Source organism: Schistocerca nitens, chromosome 2 (genome assembly GCF_023898315.1).
Source record: "Schistocerca nitens isolate TAMUIC-IGC-003100 chromosome 2, iqSchNite1.1, whole genome shotgun sequence".
In the NCBI taxonomy this organism is placed as follows: Eukaryota; Metazoa; Arthropoda; class Insecta; order Orthoptera; family Acrididae; genus Schistocerca; species Schistocerca nitens.
This window is the reverse complement of record NC_064615.1, coordinates 910,076,063-910,101,507: the sequence shown is the minus strand read 5'-3', so window position 1 is coordinate 910,101,507 and position 25,445 is coordinate 910,076,063. Positions and strand designations below refer to the sequence as shown.

Here is a 25,445-nt window from a genome sequence, read left to right as displayed (position 1 = left end):
CGCGTGGAAAAACTGAAATTGAGCGCCTCCGCCTCATCAGTAGCTTTTATTTGCAAAATTTAATCTAGTTTCTGAAGTCCGTGTACATAACAGGACATGTTGTTGTCAGGGCACCCATTGCTGTGGCGTGCCAATTGATCCAACAAGTGACGTGGCAGGTACATGGCAGTGATTTGGCATGCATCTGACTTGATGTGATTAAAAATGATCTGGCAGGTGTAATGCGGCATCAAGTCTTCTTCAGACGATGAAGGTGTTGCGGTTTTGGTCAACTTAATGTCAGTCAACAAAGCTGAGGGTTGGATGATTCAGTCAGTAGAGCATTACCCATGAGAAGTAATGTTCCAGGCTCCACTTCCGGTCTGGCACACAGTTTTAATGTCAAGATTGCACACTTCTCTGAAGTGTGACTGATTTTCTGGATTCGAACCTCAAGGCTTTCACTAATCCATTTCTCTGCAATATTATTTTTCCATGAGCATTACTCTGGTAAGTATGTGGGAGAGCTTCTGTGAAGTTAGGAAAGAAGAGAAGTATTGGTAGAAGTAAAGCTGCCAAGACGGGCTGAGGTTTGTTCACAGACTACTGTACGCACCTTATGTTCCCCTTTGGTATAGTGCGCGCAAAATGCCGTGGCCTCTGCTTTCGTTAGTATCCAAAAAGAATTCCGCCGAAAATGCAGCGATTGCAGAGAAGTGTCGTGAGTGGCGAATTTTGAGTAAGACTTACAGATTTGTCTGGTTGCAATGTCAAAATTTGCTTGTTTTGCCAAAACACAACGGTGTTTACACTGTCTCTCTTCATTAACATATTGTGCAGACATATTTGCGAGAAAATTCTCAAACAGTGCGTTATTAAATTTATTACGTGAGGAACTGAGAAAAAGTAAATTCAGTAGCTTATGAAAAAGTACACCCTCGGTACAGAAAACATAATGTCTTCACATATGTTGTTCCAAAACCCACAGCATTTCTCGTTTCACTGGCTATCGATGGCCCTTAGCCGGCCGCTGTGGGAGAGCGGTTCTAGGCGCTTCAGTCCGGAACTGCGCTGCTGGTACGGTCGCAGGTTCGAATCCTGCCTCGGGCATGGAAGTGTGTGATGTCCTTAGTTTAGTTAGGTTTAAGTAGTTCTAAGTCTAGGGGACTGATGACCTCAGATGTTAAGTCCCACAGTGCTTGGAGACATTTGAACCATTTTTTGACGGCCCTTAAAAATTACATTCTTTCACCGAAAAAGTCAGTAGCTACTGGAATAATGAAGCTTTACATAATGACGATATGGTAAAATACCCTCCTATTTGTGTGCTATCATTTGCCAAAATCTTTTCGGTATCTGAAACCGTTTATGAAATATGAGGAATGTTACGGATATTTCGCTCTGGCCTTATCGCTGGCGCGGCGCGATCGCAAGTGAGTGTGCTACGTCAGATCAGTTTTCTCGAGTTTGTTGACAGATAGATACTTCTACCCATGTCTAAAGAAAAATTCAGTGCGTTACCTCTATTTCATACACAACAGTATATCATGTAATATGCACCAAACTCAAAATCATAGCGACCTCTATTTTTCACTGCACACTTTTCCGAATTTAACGTAGTGTCTTACTTCCACGCAAATGTCACACTAACATTGACCATTAACGAAATGATAGTCACACCATTATGAACCTGACATATACAGCTATAAGTAAAGCAAAAATGAAATTCTTTTACTGAATAGTTTCTGTGAAATCGTTTGAGAAAGACTGCAAGGTGCGCGCTGCACGTCTCCATTCTTCCATCACTGACCGGCCGAAAGTTGGAAAGCACTCGGCCTCCCCTTCGTAACAAACGAATGAACTCGCCCTGCGAACTGGACGAAAACTGGTCACTGCGCATCGGTCCCGGTATCCTGCATGCGCTATACCCTATGTGAGGCTGAGGCTGACATGGTCAGTAGAGCATTATACTGAATATGCAATTGTGTCCCTGTGGAGAGCTTGTGCCCTGCACAATAGACCATCGAGTGAGGTGGCACAGTGGTCAGCACACAGGACTCGCATTCATGAGACGATGGTTCAAACCCGTGTCCAGCCATCCTGACTGAGGTATTCCGTGATTTCCCGAAATCATTTCAGGCAAATACCGACGTTGTTCCTTTGAAAATACATGGCAGATTTCAGTCCCCATCCTTCCCAAATCCGAGCTTGTGCTCCATCTCTGATGACCTCAATGTCGATGGGACATTGCATTAATCTCTTTCTCCACCTCCTCCTCCTCCTCCTCCACCACCACCTCCAAAATAGACTGTTAGGTGATAGTGTTATGGCCATGTAATTTTTAGATGCATTGGCAAAGATTGCGATACTGCAATTTTGTTTGAGCAGTAATATTGCCATCCATCACCACTCTTAATTTTTAAATGAAGATTATGGTGTAACACCAAACTGTAGCTGAACCTTAGGTTTAGATGTGGTTGCAACATCATTAAATGGTTACTTGAGGGCGTGAAGCCAACAAAATAATGTGTCATGACAGTTTTTAATTTCATTGTACATTTCGTAACTGCTGTTTTCCTACTACCATCTCCACATAACTGGTCTTGATGAGTCATTCAGTACCGACCAGCTGCTGCGGTTTTGTCTGCCAGTGGTGTGATTCAGATGCGGTATGGACGGGCCTGGGGTCAGCACACCAATCTCTCTGCTGTTGTCAGTTTTTAGACCTCAGAGCTGCTAGTCTCAAGTAGCTCCTCAGTTTTCGTGGTAAGGTGGAGATCACACTGTTCCAGCCCTCCCACCACTGCTTTGCTTGGTCATGTTGTGAGATGTACATGGGAGGAAGTAACATTTTGTCAGATTTCACATGGAACATACACTCTAGAAATTCAAGCATTAAACCTCTCTATGGTACACATTGCCTCACTTGCAGTGTCTGCCACTGGACTGTGTTGAGCATCTCAGAAACATGATGGTACTTGGATCTTCTTTCTGAATCTCGTATTAATCCTACTTCATAAGAATTCCAGACCCATGAACAATGCTCAAGAACTGGACAAACGAGTCTTTTGTAAGCCACTTCTTTCATGGATGAATTAAATGGCCTTAAGAGTCTTAAAGTGAATATTACCATGGCACCTGCTTTTCCTGCTATTCGTTTTATGTGGCCATTCCAACTTAGGTCACTCTGGAGGGGTTGGGTCATCGGTCTCACCGGATTAGGAAAGGAAGTCGGCCGTGCCCTTTCGAAGGAACCATCCAGGCATTTGCCTGGAGCGATTTAGGGAAATCATGGATGGACGGACATGGGATTGAACCGTTGTCCTCCTGAATGCGGTAGGTCACTCTGGATGATTACTCTTAGGTACTGTACGTTTATGATGATTGCCAATAGTGTCATAGAAAAATAATGGATCTCTTCACCTATTTATGTGCAGTATGTTACATTTATGTCAAAGAGGCATCTACCAGTATCCTGCACGAATTGTTAATACTCTACAGGTCTTTGTACACCTCACTATTGTCTTCTGGCGCTGCAACGTTCCTGCAGATAACAGAATCAATGAGTAGTCTCATGAGGCCTTCAATGTTATCCACTGCCTCATTAATATAAATTTAAATCTGTTGAACTTAATCCATTGAAACTGATGAATTGAGTTCTTTGTGCCAGGAAGTCCCAAATCCAGTCAAGAAAAAATCTGTTCCAGTAACCTCTTATTTTGTTCACTAAACAGCATTACAGAAATGTATATCTATGCTATAAACAGGATCAGATGCATTCACTTTGTAAAAGGTTTGGAATTTAGCACAGAACATTTGTGCAAATTCTGGTGGTTAGGAACTGAACTCAATCTCTCCTTTTGTTGCCAGACAAATACTAGCGATCAAAATTTCTTCCTACTAGTATTCAAATCACATACATAAAAATGTAGCTTTCCATATGGAGAGCTGCATCAAACCAGTTTCTGGCCTGAAGACCACAACAACATAAAAATGTAGTGCCACTGCACAGAGATGCATTTGTGATTTCAGCTTTGGAAGTAGGCCCAAACACCAGTAAAATAATAATAATAATAATACAGTTTATTTTAGTGTTCTCAAATCCCATGGAGTGCTGTTGGCATTATCAGAAGCAGCCATGAAGGTCTTGTCAGCTCCGCATACTATAACAGTTGTCTTAACTTTTAAAATTTATGGGGTAGTTTTTCCTTAAGTGACAGTTTAATTTGATGGGGAGAAATAAACAATGAGGTAAGTAAATTAAGTGTTTGGTTGATGTATACAGCATGTCATAGTCTCCATCGCTATAATAATCTCTCTAATGCTCTGCAGTGATAATTAAGTTCTCAAATAACATATCTGCGGCAAGGTACTAATTACTGGAGAACAGAAATTAACACAAAACCCATGTTTGAAGCTATTTTTGTGCAGTAATGCCCTACACCCTGTAAGGCAATATTGACTATTCTGTCAATAATTAAAGCAAAAGTAGTGAAGCATACAATGAACAAGGTAAAGAATAAATACACACGTAAAAAAAGTTTTTGGATCACCTTGGTTCCGAGAGTTTCGGAACCTGTACAGAAAATTGGAACATAAACATCATTTACACCCTTTTTATTGCTCATGAAAAGCGAAAATTGCATGTTGCTCCATCATACAGCGAGACCTTCAGAGGTGGTGGTCCAGATTGCTATACACAATGGTACCTTTAATACCCAGCAGCACGTCCTCTTGCATTGATACATGTCTGTATTTGTCGTGGCATACTACCCACAAGTTCATCAAGGCCCTGTTGGTCCAGAGTGTCCCACTCCTCAACGGCGATTCAGCATAGATCCCTCAGAGTCATATTTAAATATGTCTGCTTGTGTCTGTATATGTGTGGATGGATATGTGTGTGTGTGTGAATGTATACCCGTCCTTTTTTACCCCTAAGGTAAGTCTTTCCGCTCCCGGGATTGGAATGACTCCTTACCCTCTCCCTTAAAACCCACATCCTTTCGTCTTTCCCTCTCCTTCCCTCTTTCCTGATGAGGCAACAGTTTGTTGCGAAAGCTTGAATTTTGTGTGTATGTTTGTGTTTGTTTGTGTGTCTATCGACGTGCCAGCACTTTCATTTGGTAAGTCACATCATCTCTGTTTTTAGATATATTTTTCCCACGTGGAATGTTTCCCTCTATTAATTTATATCATTGATCTTATAGTTTGTATTAGAAGTTACAAATATTTTAATTGTGTACCTACTTCTGTGACACTACCTTCTCTTAGTGTGCTTGTATTATAGTCTTGCTAATTTATATCAACTATTTGTCTTATCTGTATTTTAAGAACATCTTCATAATTACGTAAACAACACCGATGTTTGCAATAGTCATCGTTTTTGTTGACTCTACGGAAAAAAATTAAATAAATAAATAAATTAGCATTTGGCTAAAACCTTCATCAGAAAAGGAAACACACACTCATCCATAACTCAACATGTCATCTTTACAGGCAGTAGCAATCTATCTTTTCCTTACATTGTTGATATTCCAGCATGAAGTCTCCATTGTTTGCAGTATACAAGCAGATAGCGAAGTATAAAATCTGACAATTTTGACATGTGGCACTATTAAGGAGACAACTGTTGCATGAAGGGTCCCTGGGCTTAGTGCCAGGTACTGTTATGGAAGCTGCACAATATTTCAGTGAGGCAGCTGTTATTTACCTTTATGGGTGGTGTTGGGAGTCTGGCAGTCACTGCAACTCCTAACTGTCTGACCTGGAGATTACAAGCACCTGTCCATTGAAACATTGTGCAATTTCTATGGCAGCTTCTGATACTACACATGAGGACCTTCCAAAAAGTTTACCATGTTCACTAAGTCCAAATGAGTAGGAGGCAACTACTTCCAACACTACATAACCCCTACAGCATCTATGTCATCATGAGGTCAGAAAAACATGAATTTTCATGCTAAAAGTATTAGGCCTATGAGAAAGTGAGCTTTTGGGCCTTAGCTTTTGGGCCTTAATGTCTTTCAAAATGTTAATTAATATCAGAACACAGTAGAAAAATAGATTTTCTGCAGGAACTTAAATATAAACCTCTTTGGCATGCCCGAGTGTGTGAGCCCTACTAGATTAGATTAGATTAGATTTACTTTCATTCCAATTGATCCATAGTGAGGAGGTCCTCCAGGATGTGGAACATGTCAGAAAAACAACAATACATGACAAATATTTACAACTAAAACAAATAAGCTAATGTACCATTCCACAGGTCCCAAGTGGAATGATCGTCATTTTTAATGAACACTAAGAGTCATTTTACAAATACTAATGCACTGAATTTAAAATAAAAAAGTTTTTTATTTATTTACAAGGTAATACAACTACTGTAATACTTATTTACAATGAACACATTACTGCACTGAAATGGTGCAGAAGTTAGATTATACTAACACACACACACACACACACACACACACACACACAAATTTTCAATGAACACATTACTGCACTGAAATTGTGCAGAAGTTATGTTGTACTTATATACAAATCAGTTGGTTTTACTAAGAAATTCATCAATGGAGTAGAAGGAGTTGGCCACCAATAAATCCTTTAGGCTTCTCTTAAACTGAATTTCATTGGTTGTTAAGCTTTTTATGGCTGCTGGCAAGTTATTGAAAATGTGTGTTCCTGAATAATGCACACCTTTTTGTACAAGACTAAGTGACTTTAAATCCTTGTGAAGATTATTCTTATTTCTAGTATTGATTCCATGAATTGAGCTGTTGGTTTGAAAAAGTGATATATTTTTAATGACAAATTTCATTAAGGAATAAATATATTGGGAAGCAGTAGTTAGTATCCCTAGTTCCCTAAACAGGCTTCTGCAGGATGTTCTTGAGTTCACACCACATATAACTCTCACTGCACGTTTTTGTGCCCGGAAAACTTTATCTTGGCTTGATGCATTACCCCAAAAAATAATCCCATATGACATTATGGAATGAAAGTAAGCAAAGGTATGCCAGCTTTTTCATTTTTATATCCCCTATGTGTGACAAAATTCGCATTGCAAACAGAGATTTGTTAAGACGCTTCAGCAGTTCTGTGATGTGCTCTTCCCAGTTGAATTTATTATCAACCTGTAATCCCAAGAATTTAACACTGTCCACTTCTTCTATCTTCTTGCCATTGTATGTTAGACATATACTCTTGGGACACCCCTTACAAGTTCTGAACTGCATGTAGTGTGTTTTTCCAAGGTTTAGTGACAAAGAATTGGCTAGGAACCAGTGATTAATGTCCACAAATATTTTATTGGCTGATCTTTCTAAGACTACACTTGATTTGCTATTTATTGCAATGTTTGTATCATCGGCAAACAAAACAAACTTGGCATCTGGTAATGTTACTGATGAAAGGTCATTGATATACACAAGAAAAAGTAAGGGCCCCAAAATGGAACCTTGTGGGACACCACATGTAATTAGTTCCCAGTTGGATGATGCCTGATAGCTTGATATGTGTCTCTTTCCTAATAACACCCTTTGTTTCCTGCCGGAGATATAAGATTTTGAACCATTTTGCAGCATGTCCTGTTATACTATAATATTCTAGTTTACTTAAAAGGATATTGTGATTTACACAGTCAAATGCTTTTGACAGATCACAAAATATACCAGTTGCCTGCAATTTTTTGTCTAATGAATTAAGCACATTTTCACTGTAAGTGTAGATAGCCTTCTCAATATCAGAACCTTTTAGAAATCCAAACTGTGACTTTGGCAGTATGTTATTTGAGATAAGATGGTTATAAAGACGACTGTACATTACTTTTTCGAAAATTTTTGAAAATGCTGGCAACAGTGAAATTGGACAGAAATTTGATGCTATTTCTTTATCTCCCTTCTTAAACAGTGGCTTAACTTCAGCATATTTCAGCCATTCATGAAATATTCCACTAATAAACGACTGGTTACACAGGTAGCTTAATATGTTACTTAGCTCAGAATCACATTCTTTAATTAACTTTGTTGATATTTCATCATACCCACTAGATGTTTTTGATTTTAAAATTTATAAGAAAAGTATGCAGATGATTAAATCATTCCATATTAACAGATGTCTACATGCAGGGAAAAATGCAGATTCTGACAAAGGCACATTAAGAGTCTTTTTTGCTCTCCAGCTGTATGACTAGATTAGATTCCAGGACTACCTTTTTGAAACATTTGCAAAAATGTATCAATGGTCCTGATGTTTCAAGGCCACAATGTACTTCATATGTGGGAATGGGCTGAATCCAGGGGATGACAAATCTGTTGAAGAGTGTAGATGTTAAAATTAAGACTTTATGTGCTATCCCCAGGGTGAGTTCAAGCCTAAGGAACCCACGCTGCCACTTGGGGCAGAGGTGCCACAACTACATGATTTCTGTATGGGACATATCACAATTAGCAGTGGCCACTAGGGGCATCAAGGGAACCCAAGTGCAAGAATTGTACACTGTGCATATCACAATTAGTAGCAAAAACTGACATGGGTCAAAGTTTAAGAGGGAAAAGTGTGGCACCAAATATGCTGCTCAGGTGGAAAAAGGTTCTTGAACCGGATGGTGAAAGAACACTGGGGAGCCAAAGCATTACGACCACTGTCCAGTTCAAGACTGAATGACACCTGTGTGAGCATGTGACTCAGTAAGGAAAGTATAGAAATGGAGCAGAGAAAAATGGTGAGTCAGTTAGTGGCTGATATGGGCCACAAATCGGAATACACACTGACATGATACTGGCAAAGGACAGATGGTTATTGCCTGGCACTTGGGAACAAGTGTGTCAGAAATGGCAAGATGAAAACTTTGCCCACCCTATAAAGCAGATTAGGTGGCCATCTGTGGTAGATCTGGTGACAGATTACATCGATTGTACAGGTGCTAGTGTTAGAACACACCATTCAGTGCACATTGTCCCAAACAGGGCTCAGCGACAGAAACTTGTTTGTTCCCACATTGATCCATCATCATCATTAATCATAGTTGCAGAGGCATGCTGTCTGATATTGTGCCATTGATCAATGGGAATGTGTTGCCTGGTCAGATGTCTCATGTTGATGGTAATTTCTGAACATGCTGTCATCCAAGCATACTGTTGCTGAGAATGGGCACTGTGCCATGGATGTGGGCTGCTGTGGGGGTGGTATCATGCTTTGGGAGAGCATTAACCTTGACTTCCATGGGATCTGTGATAGTAAGCAAAGGCATCAAAACAGCTGTGGACTATGTGAACATTATTGTGGATCACGTGTATCCCTTCATGCTTGATCTCGTCCCTGATGGCGATAATCTCTTCCAGCAGGATAATTGTTAGTGTCAGAAGGCAAGAATATTGTGTAAATTGGTTTAGGAAGCATAACAGTGAACTCATGTTGATGTCTTGGCAACCACATTTACTTGACCTGAAGCCAATGGAATGCATCTCAGATGCCTACAAACCACATCCACATAATTTACAGGGAGTTCATGACCTCTGTATTGACATCTGATGCCACTTACCTCCAGAAGCCTTCCAAGGACTTGCTGAATCAACATAATTCAGAATCCATGCTGTATTGCCTTTCAAACATGTTATCAAACAATTGGTCATAAGGTATTGGCTCATCAGTGTTACTGGTTGTAGTGTCTTGACATAGGACTTTTGCAATCCTAAGATGTCCTGTACTTCATAATTTCAGGCAGTCTGTACAGAGGTATTTGTCAGTTCCATTTTACCAATTGTTTAATCACTGATGAGAATAATTAATGTTGTATCCCAGCAAACTCTAGACGTAATCTTGAGCCTTTATTTCTTTTTTGTACAGGGCCACTGGGTTCCAGCTAGAGCTTATAATGTACATTCATTTTTTTGTGATGTGGGGAAGCACATACCATTCATTGTTCTCTGAATGAGCAGTATTCTTTTTGAAATAGTCAGAGCATATCTGAGAAATTAGTTTCTAAAATTACTTTTACTTGGCATTCAAAAAATGCACTCTCCTCCCTCGCCCCTCACACAGTGATTCAGAATAATTGATTCTTCTTGTAAAATGTATGCAAATGGTCTTGTGATAGGGCAGTGGCAATGGTATAAGGTAGTTTTGTGTGCAGTGTTTGCCCATAAAATATCTGTGGCATATCCTCAATATATTCATTTCAAGTTGCAGTTTATAGCTTATTTATGTGCATCAAAAGAGAAATATTAACTCAGATAAGTTCAAGTATTCAGTTTCTTAGCTGCTGAAACTGGAGACAATTTAACTAAAGTTGCTTCATTGTCTACAAACAGTCCCAGACATATTTCGTGATAAATAAGAAAGGCCTAATAAACAGAACTATATAATAACTTAATGTAATTGTTCAAGATATAACAAGTAAGAATTAATATACACACAATCCCTATTCAAAGTTAAAAAAAGTTATCTTTTCACTAAATTTCTATTCCCAGTGTGAGTCGATACAGCTGTATTTTGGACCATTGTGATGCAGTTTGGTAAATTTCCACAATGTTTATCCATCTCCAAAAATTTGGATGATCTTCTAAATATATACAGATTTTATTGACATTGAGTATCAAAAGATGCAGTACTTTCTGTTCTACAATAAAATATCTGACAGTATACTTGCATTGTAAATGTGAAGCTTGTAGACTTTATGACTGGCCAAGCATCTGATTTTTATTTTTTATTTATTTATTGCTTTTAGGCACTGGAAATGAAGGATGCTTCAGGCAAGCTGCATGCTGTACAATGCGATGTGAGGAATGAAGAGCAAATTGTCAATGCATTCAAATGGATAAATGAAAATGTTGGAGGTGTTGATGTTCTGATTAATAATGCAGGTGTAGCAGGTCATTCAGACATTACTGGTAATACTGTTCATCAGTGCATAACCTTACATCTACATCTAACAATATTTGATCTACAGGTTTTAAGCATTTTTAAATTTTAATTTTGTTGATGTGGGGAGAATGTGTATAAAGATATTGATCTTGGCTGTAATAACTATTAATGTCTTAAATGTTAGCTAGCTTTATATTAAGATAGTAATTATGAAACACATAGTTCAGTATACTTTTACTAGCCATATCTTAGGTAAGCTATCTTCACTTCTGGTTTGTGACACCTGTTTTAATGTATTGGAGGTAACGCAGATATTTGTGAAAGAAACTGTTGCCTTGCTTGGTAATGACAAATGCAACCTTTTGCTCTTTAGTTGTTCTTTGAAGGCATAGACTTTTTTTACTGTCTGGCACTAATTGTGTTACATACACAAGTGAACCAGTAAGGACTATTTAATTCATTAATTCATTTATCCATCATGTTCCATAGATCTTATAAGCAAGAATATTCAAGGTTGTGGTCCAAGTTAAGTTATACATTAAAATAAGACAAAGACATGGTAGAAGCTAACCTGTATATTATATTAATAATAAACTCTCACTATACTGCTTAATGCTATTCACACTTATGCCTGTCAGGAGCTCACCAATCTTTAGTGAGTTTGTGCTTGGCTAAGATGGGCTCCCAGCCTTTGCAGTGTCTCTTCCCTGTCCATGCTGCATGTCTATCCTCCTGCTATTGTTTTTGCACTCCTTGTCTTGGGTGTCTTTGGGAATGCATTCTGAAAATTAGATAGTCTGGCATTGGAACAGTCCCTTGTCTGCATTTTCTCCTTATTCATTCTTCATCTCCTCCCCTTCCTCTGCTTTGGCATTTGAGGTCTCTTCATGTTTCTTCTTCCTCCCTGTGCCCTCCTGAAGGTTGGCTCATGTGTTTCATTTGTAGCAGGTGACTGAGTAATGTACAATTTCCAGCCCCTGGTCAACAGGTAGGGTTCGCACATACCTACTGGTACAGGCCAGGCTCAGGAAGGAGTGGTTGCCTGTTACCTTCCCAATTGCTGATTGGCCACTCTGTCCAGAGTTCGGGAGGTGTGGACAATCACCTAAGGTAGGTGAAGAGGATTTTTTTCACAATGAGCCAATCACCATCTCAGTCTATGTCTACTAAATGTAAACGGAATTAGGCTAAGGGTTCAAAGACTCTCTCAGCTGCATATCTATTTCTTGTAGTATCAAGTACCAAAGGAGGTCAGTCCTTTGGTATGGTTAATCTGTTTATTATTCAGAAAGTTGTTGATGCAATTACAGGCCCTGTGAAATCCTGCTTTCAGTTACAAAATGGGATTTTGCTTCTGGAGACCAATTGTGATTTTGAAGCCCAACAACTGCTTACAGCTTTGCTCCTCCACAGCTATTCTGTTTATGTCAAGGTTCATCATACACTGAATTCTTCATATGGTGCTATTTACACTCAGCTGCTTGACAGTCTGACTGAGGGAGAAATCGAAAATTATCTCTCTGATCAGGGTGTCACTGTGGTCTGTTCAGTAATGAAAAAGGTTGATCAAAACATAGTGCCTGCACACACTCTTTTTCTCATATTTGATAAAGTACTTCTTCTATTGAAGTTTAAAGGAGGCTAGAAGTCATCGCAGTCTGACTATACATTGAAAACCCAATGCACTACTACCAATGTCAACGTTGTAACCACACTCACATGTCATGTCAAAACATGGCCAAATGTGTTACTTGTGGCAGAGATGCTCACAAGGGAAACTGCCTGCCTCCTCCTCCCCACCGTATCAATTGTAATGGTGATCATACTGTCTCATCCCATGAGTATCCCATGCATCTTGATGAGTGGACCATCCAGGAGATCTGGGTGAATGAAAAAGTACCCTACCCCCTGTCACTCACAAGTTGTTTCATAGTCAAATGCCCTGTTTTTTACCAACTGACACTTACAGTTCCATTCTTTCTAAGCCTCGCTCCATGAAGGATATGGTCAGGCAGACTTGTGACCTCTGATTCAGTACTGCAGTTGTGAATTTGTCCAGTATCATGGTAGCATCCCTGTCTCCTCCTACAGCTGCACAACAAGCTACCAAATCTTTGCCCCCCCCCCCCCAACCATGACATCATCTTCTACACAACCAACAGGCTGAAAGGAATGAAAGGAATACCCCCATGAAGACTTTTTACATCCCTCCAGCCAATAAATGTTAAATCTTCTTTTGCCAACCTTAAAGTCTCTAAGAAATTGAACAAAGGCAAATGGTCTTCTCCTTCCTGACTCAGAGGTCCTCCTCAACAGTGTCACCACATAATAACCTCATCTAGCTGAACTCTATTTCACTTGTGCACACTGCCTGCCATTTTTCTGCCCTGGAATCCACAAGCCCACCCAGGGAGAATAATGACATCTCTGTAGATTTAGTGAAACAGGATCCTCCAGCCTTTGCAATCTGTAGCAGTGAGATTTTGAAGGCTGGCACTTAGCAGCCTCTGAGGTGACTGTCCTTAAATTGTTTTTTCCTCCCCATTCCAAATTATGACTCTTCTCCAATGGAATATTCATGGAATTAGAGCCAACCAGGAGGAATTATGACTGCTCTTGGAATTGCAGTGTCTTCTTTGTTTTCTGCCTTCAAGAAATAAAAATTGTGTCCTCGTGACCGCGTTGACCTCTCACGGATTTCCTTCCAGCCTGCTTTGTGCTTTAATTTCCCTGCCCCCCCCCCCCCCCCCCCTCATAGAGGACAGCATTCCATCTCATGGGGAAGTCAGGTCTTGTTCATCCGGGATGATGTCCATAGCCAAATCATCTCATTGAATCCACAGCTGAAAGCTGTTGAGTCCACATTTTTCTTCCTTGTTTCACCTTTTCTCTTTGTAGCATCCACCTTCCACCTCCCTCTGTCATTTGTTGTCACTACGAGTTAATTATTCCGGCTTATTGGTTCCTCCCTCGAAAATGAGTAGAGGAGGCTCAAGTGATATCCTTCTCTCAGAATCATGTGCCACCTTTACTTTGGGGGAGCTTGGCCATGCTCTCACTTCATCTCAGTCTTCCACCCCGGGCCAGACAATGCTCACATTAAGATGTTGCAGCACCTTTCTCTTCATATGTACAATTCTTCTTCATATGTACAATTGCATTTGGGGAGCTGGCACATTTCTCAGATGTTGTCATGAAGCCACTGTCATACCTATACCTAAGTCCTCCCTTCTTGCTACTGCTCAGTTTCTCTCACCAGCTGTGTTTGTAAGATGATGGAACATATGATCCATGACCAGCTGGTATGGTGGCTAGAGCCTTGCACTCTACTAGCCACTGCACAGTATGGATTTCAAGCACAACGTTTGGCAGTTGACCATCTCATCAGTTTGTCAACTCATATTATGAATCATTTTCTTCAGAAATACTGCACTATGGCTGTGATTTTTGATTAGGAGAAAGCCTATGACACTGCTGGAGAACTGGTACCCTCTGTACTATACACATATGGAGATTCTGAGGCTACCTGTCACATTTCATTCAGGAATTTTAAAAGACAAGAGTTTTCAAGGTACGTGTGGGTTCAGCCTTGTTGGACACGTTTATACAGGAGAACAGACAAGCTTAAAGGCTCCATCCTGAGTGTCGTACTATTTGCTTAAGACATTAACCCTATTAAAGACTGTTTCCTGCCAGTCATCTCCAGCTCCCTTTTTATTGACAACTTTGTGACCTATTGCAGTTCCCCATGGACTTGTCTCCTTGAACAGCATCTTCAGTGATGTCTCAATCATCTTTACTTGTGGAGCATCAACAATACCTTTCTCTTTTGCACTGACAAAACTGTTTGTATGAATTTCTGGAGGTGAAATAGGATTCTTCCATCATCTTTACATCTTGGGATTGTTGCTCTTCTGTTCACTGAAACTACAAAATTCCTGGGGCTCACACTTAATAGGAAACTATCTTGGTCATCCCACGTGTCTTACTAGGCCACATGCTGTACCTGGTCCCTCAGTGTCCTATGTGTCGTAAGCGATACTTCACGGAGAATAGATGGGACCACGCTCCTCCATTTGTACTGATACTTTGTCTGTTTGAAATTAGACTACCAGTGTTTTGTTTATTCCTGTGCATGTCTGTCCATCTTGTGCCACCGTAACACAATCCACCATTGTGGAATAAATTTGGTGACTGGCACCTTCTACAGTAGCAGAGTTGAGAGTCTCTGTGCAGATGATGTTGAACTACCACTATCCCCAGTGGATATGCATGCCATTTGTCTGCCATGACCGAACACCCATCTTGTGCCATCTTTCTCAATGACTCCCTTTACTGCCAGTATGGGGTGCACCCTTCTTTTCTGTTACCTCCCAGAGTTTGCTTTCAGCTACTGCTCCTGCAGCTGAACTTCACGCTACCTACCACATTCCCAATGGGTTCCACCTTGGCTTCATGTGAAGGCCTGTCTTAATTTTGAACTTCACTCGCTTCCGAAGGTCACTACTCCACATCTGTAAATCTCTTGACCTTCACAAACATCGTAATGATAACATCTTTGTGTTGCATATTGGGCACAGTCGTTTTAGTCATGACCATTTGTTCTGTGGTGATCCCTCACTACTCTGTGCTCATTGTCATCAACCTCTGGTAGGTTGCCATGTCCTGACCCAATACCCTTTTTGCAATGGTTGTGTTCCATTGTGTGTTTGCCATCTGAGCTGTTGGCCATTTTAGCGAATGACACATGGGCTTTCAACTGCATTTTACTTTTTATACATTGTAACAATACAGGAAAGGTCATTGGTTCAGGAACTCTGCCATCTCTGGCATATTTTGTGGACCTTTCTCCAAGGGAAGTTCTTGTTTCTAACTCTCTTTCATTCCATTGATTGGGCCAAACATATAGTCACTTTTAACTTACCTTACCTCTTGATGTTCTAAGGTTGTTTCCACACCCTAAAACAAAACAAAAACACTAACGCCATTTAAATTTCATCAAGTAAATTAGTACAATAGCTGACAGTTTGAAAAAAAGTGTCAGCTTCCTCAGTTTTACTAAATAGTTGCTTTTTATCTGCTGTTAGTAGCTTAGTACTTACTTTATTAGATTTACCGGGGCTTTTCAAAAAAATACTATTTTTGACATTTCTGTAAATACTGAGTCCCCTATATAGTACCTTATTACTTGTCAAATGGCTTTATAACAAACTTTGCTACTTGTCCTGTGGCTAGTGGAACCTTTCGGTCCATGAATCTAGTTATTCAGATAATTTTAGAAAGAGTAGCTAATGAGGTACTTCTTTTTAATTTTCTAGGGGATTCTCAGTTCATTACTTTGTTAGACAGAAACTTATTAAACAGTTGACCACCAGGGTAGATAACCCCATTCTGAACCCTGGACTAAGAGACACTCTACAGGAAAATTGTTTGTGTTTTGTATTGTGACTGTGTATATCATAGTTCAGTTGAAACACATTTTTATCAGGAGCCAAAGCCATTAAGGACTACATGTATTGGGAAGTGAATGTAGCAATTCAAAGATTCTTAAAAAGGCATGTGCAAGATCTATGGTTGTCTACTTTGCACTTAGGTGCACTGCCCCAGAAGATAATTACATGAAACAAGGAGTGAAAATACAAAAACTAAGACAAAACTCCAGTCTTTAGGTCAACACAGTGAGGGGCGTTTCTAAGGGAATAAACATGCAAAACTGAGCTTCTTGGATAGTTTGTCTATGTAATGACTCAATTTTCTGTTCTTATTCAACAGGCCTCCGAGGAATTTTACACATTGTGTGTCGTTTGGCATACGATCATTAATGTCTGCTTCTTGTGGTAAAAGGTCATTACTTTATATGAACTGTCACCAGGGTTGAGTTTGGAACCTTCATTAGTATGCTTGTGTTGTTATAAAATATTACAGTTTTTGAACTGCCCTTTAAAGTAACTGGAATGTCATATATTTAGGTTAGAATTAGTGAGCCCAGTACCAAGTCCTGAGGCACTCCTCATGTTATGTTCCTCCCTTCTGAGAGGTTATTTTCTTGCCCAAAATAATCTGTTAATGACATCCTCTGCTTTCTGTTATGGAGGTATGATACCATCCATGCAATTGGGATACTATTAATGCCATAAGACTTCAGTTTTCTGAGTAGAATTTTGTGATCCCCACAAAGGCTTTGGCAAGGTCACAGAATAACCAACAGGATAATTTTTCCTGTTTTCTGTGAGTACTTTTGAGAGATCTTGAATTGCTTTCTGTGTAGAGAGTCCTTTAAGAAAAGCAAGCTGAGAGCCAGTTAACACATTCTGCTCAGTTAAATAAGTTGGTATCCTATCATATCCCACTTTGTCAAACCCTTCTGTAAAGACTGGAAGGAACCTGTAGTGAGTGGTGATTTGCCAGTCTGGTAGATGAGTATCACTATGGAATATTGAAGTGTTTCAAGAAATATGCATGAAGTCACTGACTGAATACAAAGATAGCCTGAGGGTAATCCTATGAAATAGGCACAAGATATTAATATCCTGCTAGAAATGCTGCCATAGCCAGCAAAATTACTACCTTTTAGTGACCTAATGACTTCTGTAATCTCATTATAAATTGTAATTTGCAACTAGTGCATGTCAGTGATGCATGCAGTGCCTGCACATGTAAATCTAAATCATCTGCATTTGGTTCCTTATTTCTGGGCGCAGTTTTCTTAGCCACTATGAGGAATGAATAATTGAATTGGGTTTCCAGTGATTTAAATGTCTATTTCTGCCAGAGCTATTTTCTGGCGGCTCAATTTCATTTGGATGACTAGGTTTCTTTTTTTTCCTTGTTTATTAATGATCCAAATAATTTGTGCTTTATTCTTGAAGCTGAGGGTACTTTATTTTTTGGGTGAGTTTTTTTTTTAATTTTTTTTTTTTTTAATGAATGGAAGATATGACAATAGTGGTGGCAACAGAGATACAAATCTTGACTTGCTTGTTCTCTGAATTAAGTGGAGCTTCCTCTTCCTAGCACAAGATACTTCAATCCCAGGAGTTACCCAATTCTCATTGCTTGTGTTCAACTATGTCCTAATTCATTTTAGTAGAAAGCAAGACTCAGTGCTATGGAATATGTTTAAGAAAGAGTTAAGTTTTCCATCAAAACCGTTTCCTTTGTAAATTTCACCAAACATTCTTCCTTTAATTTCTTTGTAAAGTGTGACAGTCATTGTTTATGATTCTGCAATACAGTGCTTTCCTATAGTCTGTACCTAACTGCTCAGTAATTGTCAACATTTGACCATCATGGTCAGATAAACCATTGGCTGTTGGTCTTACAGTGAAATCATTGAGTTGTTAGGTCTAAAAGCAAACTGTCAATTTCCTTCAAACCTTGTATGGAATTTTACTGTGGAAACTAATCCAAAGCTGGGCATCAACAACTCTAAGTGCTCTCACCCAGTACTATCTGACAGAAAACCAACATTAAATTATCCACAATGATTCTCCAGTTGAATCTTACTAAAACAGTTTCTAGTTACTTTATGAAGATTCAAATACTTCAGCTAGTGGTATATAAACATTCAGTACTAAAAGATTGTGTGTTTGTTGGTTCACTATTTTGACACAGCATTCAGAAAGCTGGTAAACACATGTTCATTAACCAGAAGGGCCAGGCACTTAACTCTGCTGTTTGCATATATACGAGAGTTGCTCAAAAAGTAATGCACTGCATTTTTTTCTTCAACAATTCTTTACTGAACATAATGAGAATTGGACAAGAATAGGGTTTCATCTACACACCCTATTTTTCGATGTAATCTCCATCCTCTTCTACAGTCTTCCTCTACCGCGAAACAAGAGCATGTATGTCCTGTTGGCACCAGTCGTTACCCAGGTGGCGAGCCAGTGCTTCACTGTGTGAACTTCCTTTGCTGACTGACAGATGCAGCACCAGCTGCTGAGTTGTAATGCATCTGTCCTCATGAATGACAACATCCACTCGCTGCAACATATCAGGTGTGTGGATGGTCTCCCCGACCACTGCAAATTGTGGAGCACTGCCAAACTGCCTTCTGATGACCTTACCCTCTGTGCCCAGCAACTGACTGTACTTCTGTTGACAGCAGATGCTCCATAAAATTTTCACAAGTGTTGGAATATTCCCCTCAGTTTCCTTCTCTGCAGTGAGAAATTCAATGACAGCACATTGCTTGTAACATACATCACCTACAGACGCCATTTTGATACTGTCCGGCAGCTATGCTATCTGTTGGAAGTGACAGAAACTTGGTGCACTCACTCAGGAGACTTCAAATAATACATAAATAACCTTTGGCCTTCTTAAAACTATACTTCCTACACTCGCCTGCATTTTATGCCCTATGATATCAGCTTGCTATGCAGCATTTGTGAGGAAAAAAAAAATTCTTGAGTCATGCCCATTCCACCACAATACAGTATGGCTACATGTGGAGCTAAGAAATGAATTTTTTTGGTTATTTATAACTGTAACTTTGCCATTTTCATATTATCACACTAACAAAAGTAGATAAATAAGGGTGTTGTCAGAGTAGAGCCGAACTTGTCTATATTTAACGCTAAATGTTTACATATTTAATCCATGATGAGAGCAGAGTTTCTGTGAATTTCCATTCCTGTTTTCTTTTCTGAATGGCTTTAAACCATACAGTTTCATCTCCCTTGAAACTGAGTTGTGGGTGGTAAGGGAGTAGTGTACAACTTGGTACCATGCATCTACACAACCAGTAGAACTTTGCAAGTAATTGTAAAGTATACAATGTGACAATGTGGAATGGAGGTAAAGTAAATGTCAGGTTCTGGTTATGTCGCTAATGGCTGACAATGATGTTACCAATAGTTTAATTTAAATCTTACAGTAATTTTGTGGTATGGTTCTTGAAACAGTTTTTGTAATGAAATTGTACTCCCAAGTATTTAACAAGGTAAAAATTTCTTCATGATTTATTTATATAGTGAATGGCAGCATTGTAAAAATTCTGATCTGAATACATAGAATACATAGTGTTTGAGCTCTAAAGGCAATTAATTAGCTGAAATCCATTTACTGTCAGTGTCAGCTTTCATTGACAAGCTGAGGTTCATTGAAGAAATCTCAAGGAAACTTAATTCTACCCTGAAAGAAATGGCTTGCAAACAAATTTTGGGCTGATGTTTGAGTGTTGCTTATACAGGCAGGACCCACACAATATAGGGTTAGATGGATGGATAATTATTTGCCCACAAATGTGGCTGTTGCCAAAGTGATGTTTTTACATCCAATAATAGCATTATATACTTAGTATTATACAATAACTTACTATAAAGCTAAATTTACCCTTATCCTATTAACCATAATCTTTTGTGTCTAGTCACTGTTAGACCTCACCCACGTATGCTTGGTTAATACCTCCATGTATACCTCTTTCAGTTTTTTAATCATTTCAGTGACAAGACTTATCCAGTTTATGTACAAGGCTGCCCTCCATTTCACTCCATATGATTTCAAACATATGTTTGCTAGTGATCCCATATCCCTGAAACATACTCCAACTGGGGTCTTACAAGAGACAGACTGACTTTCTGCTTTGTACCCTTGCTTGCAGCCTTCATAACTCTCATTTAACATGTGCTGATACTTACCTACGTGCCTTGTTTACTACCTCACCTATATATAGTTCCCAGTATAGTTTTGCAGCACTCAGTATACCCTCCAGGTATCGACATTGTCGTGCTATGATGTTGTCGGCTCCTAGCTTGTACTCGTGTTTTACAGCACTTCTGCTATTTGAGAACGTGGCCAGTAGTCTCTCTCTGCATGTGCTAACATTCCATTTCTCAGGATCCAGTTTCTAATGACGTCTAAGTCCTTCTCATTCTTCTAAGTTGCTTACTTCCTTGTACACTGTCATCATCTTAATCCCAATTTCACCCACTCCCAGTGTCATTGACATAAATCAGAAACAGCAATGGCCCTAATTTACTGCCTTGTGGTACTCCTCTATTACTGTTATCTTCTGTTTCTGTGTTGTACATGTGCTGTCACCCAAACACTACTATTTCATGAAGACCCAGCCCTTACAGTTTTGTTAGCAGTACCATATGCTTCTGATGGGTGGCTGTTGACAAATAACTTTAGGAAATGGAAAGTTTTCTACTGTTCACTAACACAAAACCTAAGAATGCCCAGTTTTTTCTTTTATGGTGTTAGTATCATTTTATGCTTATACTCCAGTATGAAAAGTTATTTTCCACACATGTAACAAGGACTTGCAGATCATTTGAATAGGTACCACTTGCTGATACATCAGGTCTGTTTGCCTACAATATTTTAATTGATATGATGGTATGCTTTCAGAAAAATGAGGTACAACCAAATCTGGTAAAATATTCCCATAGAATCTCAAAAATTCCCATCAAAAGGCAGCTTGGACTCTACTAGTTCAACAGTAAATATAAGCTTATTGTAGCCAAATAGCCATACAAATTCAAAGTACAATGATAATAATAAACAAAATTAGAAATCTTATATATTGTGATTTGCACAGTCACTTATTGACTGTGTCCTTTTGGTACAGAGTCCTATATGGTAATGTTTGCATATTTGATGACACGGTTTACACTCACATATTGTGTTTGGTTCACGATATGATGTGTTGTTGCAAATAAAGTGGTGAAAACCATGGACTGCCATTTTGGTGATCACGTGTCTCATTTTTAAGTTTTCCTTTGTCCATGTTCAATCATGGTGCCCATGCTGTAAAATGTCTTCCCTTTTTTCCTTCAATGTTTTGAGTAGATTTTTCAAAGCACTGCTATTGGGTAGCATCAGGTTTGTCTATAGGTCTTCAGTAAGGAAGGGCTCCCACACCAGCAGGTATAAAAGTATGAATTGTGTTGTTTTGGACACTCCTATTGCTTTCTTTATATGAGCACATTCACTGTTTGTAGTGTCGTTAGGTTTTTCACTGTAAAATGTGCTCCAATAATTTCTATGCCATAAGTCATTATTGGGAAGATTTTGACTCTGGATAATGCCATTGCTGTCTCTAGGCTAAGGAATCTGATGTATTGTATTTCATGAATTGCCATTATTGCTTGCACTGCTTTCTCCGTTAAATGTTTTGTGAAACATTTTGCAGTTCTTCGTATGGTGGCCCCTAGGTACTTGAAGTCTGGTACAAGCTTCAGTTTCCTCTTCCATATGAAGATCTCAGATCTTAGTACAATCATTTCTGTTTCCACATTTATTTTGAAGCCATGTTCAACACACCAATCTTCCATATCGTGTATCACTTCTTATAGCTTCGCAGTGTCCTTTGTGGATATTACAATATCGTCTGCATATGCATGTGAGATTACACCCTCCCTATGGGGGTATTCTTACAATTTCTTCTGCTGCAAGGCTAAATAACAGAGGACTCAGTGGGTCTCTGTTGATTGGATTATCGGCTCTGACAGGGAGAGTTTGTCGAGACCCTTATTTCATCCCATCACATTATTGCGTTTATGATTCATGTCTATATATTGTTTTCTCCTTGTATTTCCTCTAGTTTTTTTGGTCATTAATTTTCTGTTTTTAAAGTCAAAGGCTCTTGTGATGTCTATAAATACCACATAAAACATTTCTGTCTTCAAGGGCTTCCCACACACTCTTTAGCAGGAGTTCTATTGCAGTAAGAGTTGATCTTCCCTTCTTGAGTCCTATTTGGCTTTTGGGGAGGTGTTCATAGATTGTTTTCTTTATTCTCTCTGTTATTATTTTTGTGTGAACACTTTGAAAGGTAAGTTTTGTAGGTCTATGCCTCTGTATTTGCTAAGGTCCTTGGGGCCTCTTTTCCCTTTATGTAGCACTCTTACAACTGACTATCTCCACTATTCTGGAATGGAGACTGTTTCTATGTTTTAATTGTAGAATTTTTTCCACATTAGTGTTAGTATTTGGGCAGTGTCTTTAAATATTCACTATAAAGTCTGTCAGGGCCTGCAGATTTTTAGTTCTTGGTGCTGTTAATGGCATCTTTGATCTCTTCTGTGGCCAATGGGACCCATTCCATGGCTGTCTGTGGCATTGTGTCCTCTTTGCCCTCTGGTCTCCCTCTTAGTCCTTTCTTGATCATTATGTTGTTGAAGTGCATCTCCCATATTTTTGTATCTATGCAATGTGTTTCAGTTCGTTTACTGGGCATAGCACAATATATGGGTGTTTTGAGGCTCCTCCACTAGTTTCTTTCCTTCTCTTGACCAGAATGTTCTCTTCTTTCAGAGTTTTCTTATAAATATTTTGTTTTTTGGCTGAGGAGTATAGGGCTCTCTGCACAGTGTTTAATTTGAGGTAGACTTTCTAGTATGTCTTTTCTTAGACTGTAACACTCCATGTTGAACCATTTTTTTTGCTCTTTTTTATGTACCTGGTATTGGCAGCTTGTCATAGTTCTCCTATCACTTCTGTTGCTTCCTCTAGCTGCAAATTGTCTGTTGGCATTTTGATTTGTTTTATATCGTCTGATTTTGCTTTCACTTTCCCGACCTCTATTGTTCTCAAAAGTGCTTCTTCCTCTGTTTCTTGTGCGGTTTGCCATGCTCCTTAGATGTTTATTTCCAGAGGGATATGTTTCTGAAGTGGTGTGTGGTCTGCAGTCCAGAGAGGTGATATATTACCCCTAGTTGGTCCCTTTATGAAGTTTATTGTGCTTTTGACATTGTGGAAAGTATATGTAGGTATGTTGGGATTGTTTAATAGGATAAAGTCTTCCCTCTGCAACTTTTCCGCTATTACTTTTGCTTTGTTGTTTGTATATTCATTCTGCAGTTTAACTCTCCAGCAATATTTAGTGGTTTATTATGTTTACTCTGAGTTATCAGCTGGCCTAATTTATCTATTATATCAATGGATGATATTATTGTAATGTGTTTCGTTTCTGTCAGGAGTGTATGTTCCTTTTTGATAGTTGCAGTTATTGGCATTAATTCCATTTTTATGAGGACAGTTACTCATCCACTGGGTCTTCCTCTGTTGCCTTGTTTTGCATGGATATGAGTGCAGTAAAATTCTGGGTGTTGCCAGGTTTTGATTAAAAATGTTTGTTAGGACAGCTATGCCATATCCATACAGAAAGTCTCTTGGAGCTGCGTTCAGTGCTATTTTTAGACCTTCTATATTCCACAGCAGGCTCTTCATGGTTCCTATTGCTCCTATCTCTTTGCATTTTTTTTGGGCGGTGTTCTTGTGTCTTACAGAAGAGACACTCCTCCGTTTTCTCGGGGAGGGGGGGATGGGGAAAACAAGTTTCTGACACAGTGATTCCTGCTGGCCAGAATTCAGCTATATTCGCCAACCCTAAGTTGTGAAAGGGGATGCTTACTTTAAAGGACTGTGTTATTGTTGTTTGCCAGTTCTTCACATTTCACATTCTCTTTGATCCCTTTCTTATTAAGGAATTGCTTTATTGAATCTGGTGTTGTCTCATGTTTGAGCTGTCCTACATAGAGCCAGGCTGTCTTATCTGCAGCTTGTAGATTTGCATCTTTTGATCCAGCACCAGTCAGTGTCTCATGTTGCTCAGTTGGTCATCTCTTTCTTCTATGGTTAACTTCAGTCCAGTGTTCTTCATTTGCATTTGTTTCCATTTCTTAGTATTGTCATGTCTCATGTTGTAGGTGTTTCATCTTCTTTCATGTGAAACACATTTTCTGTTTCCCTCTTCGTGGTGTTGGGTAGTAAATCTGCTCAGCAGAAAAGTGGAAATTTCAAATACTCTGCATGCCACATGGAATTTTATGCAAGCAGCACACAGAGACTTAGACAAAATCTGAGAGGTATTAATTCATACATCACTGCATCCAGTTATAAAATTTCGCTCATAAGTCACTTCCGTAAACAGCTACAAAACATAAGTGTTGCCCTCTCAACAATGGTATTTAACAAAAGCTGCCATCTGAGGCATGTGTTCATAACTTTTGTGATGATAGCTTTGTGCATACTAGCTTGGGCTAAACATGTAGTCACCTTGACATTCATTGACTGAACCAACTGCTGGCATCAGCTGATTGTGCTTCACAAATGATCTGAATATTGTTCATATGAGAAGACACCCAATAAAGTGCTCAGCTTTTTTGCAACAGTTCTTTTGCTTGAGACGAAGAAAAGCCTTTTGTGTCATACAAAACTTTAAATAACCCTCACGGTGGGGAATCTTTGTTCTCAAATTTTTCTTTAGTAGAAGAAATTTATTTTGAGTACTATGAAGTTAATTTGAATTCTATACCTTTGTAGACATAAAAGGTAAAGATTTTCAAAAGGAACTGTTGTAGACCTCTGAAAGTGCCAATTCAAAATTCTAGCTACCATAAATGATTATAATTACGAACATGAAAATTGGCACAGCAGTGTATGATGTAATAAATACAATGCTATTATTTCCAACCTATTAGATAATCCAAAAGAGCTAATAATCTGCACTGTTTTACTGGTTTTATATCACTTTAATGACAGGGAAAATATTGAATATCATTAAATAAATTTGTCAGTATGCTGTTTCCTTGTTAAATACTCATGCATTAAAATTTTAGGTATGTAGTTCTTGTATTTTGGTG

At 39.0% G+C, this 25,445-nt stretch overlaps 1 protein-coding gene across 2 annotated transcripts in view; it reads left to right on the top strand.

The window, feature by feature from the left end:
• The window catches only part of LOC126234702 (farnesol dehydrogenase-like), a 68,886-nt gene that overhangs the window by 18,613 nt on the left and 24,828 nt on the right, over positions 1–25,445 (top strand). For both annotated transcript variants that reach the window (XM_049943444.1, XM_049943443.1), the window contains exon 2: positions 10,709–10,871. In XM_049943444.1, the coding sequence (XP_049799401.1) occupies positions 10,718–10,871 (154 nt within the window). In that variant the 5' untranslated portion in view covers positions 10,709–10,717. The remainder of the gene's footprint in view (positions 1–10,708; positions 10,872–25,445) is intronic.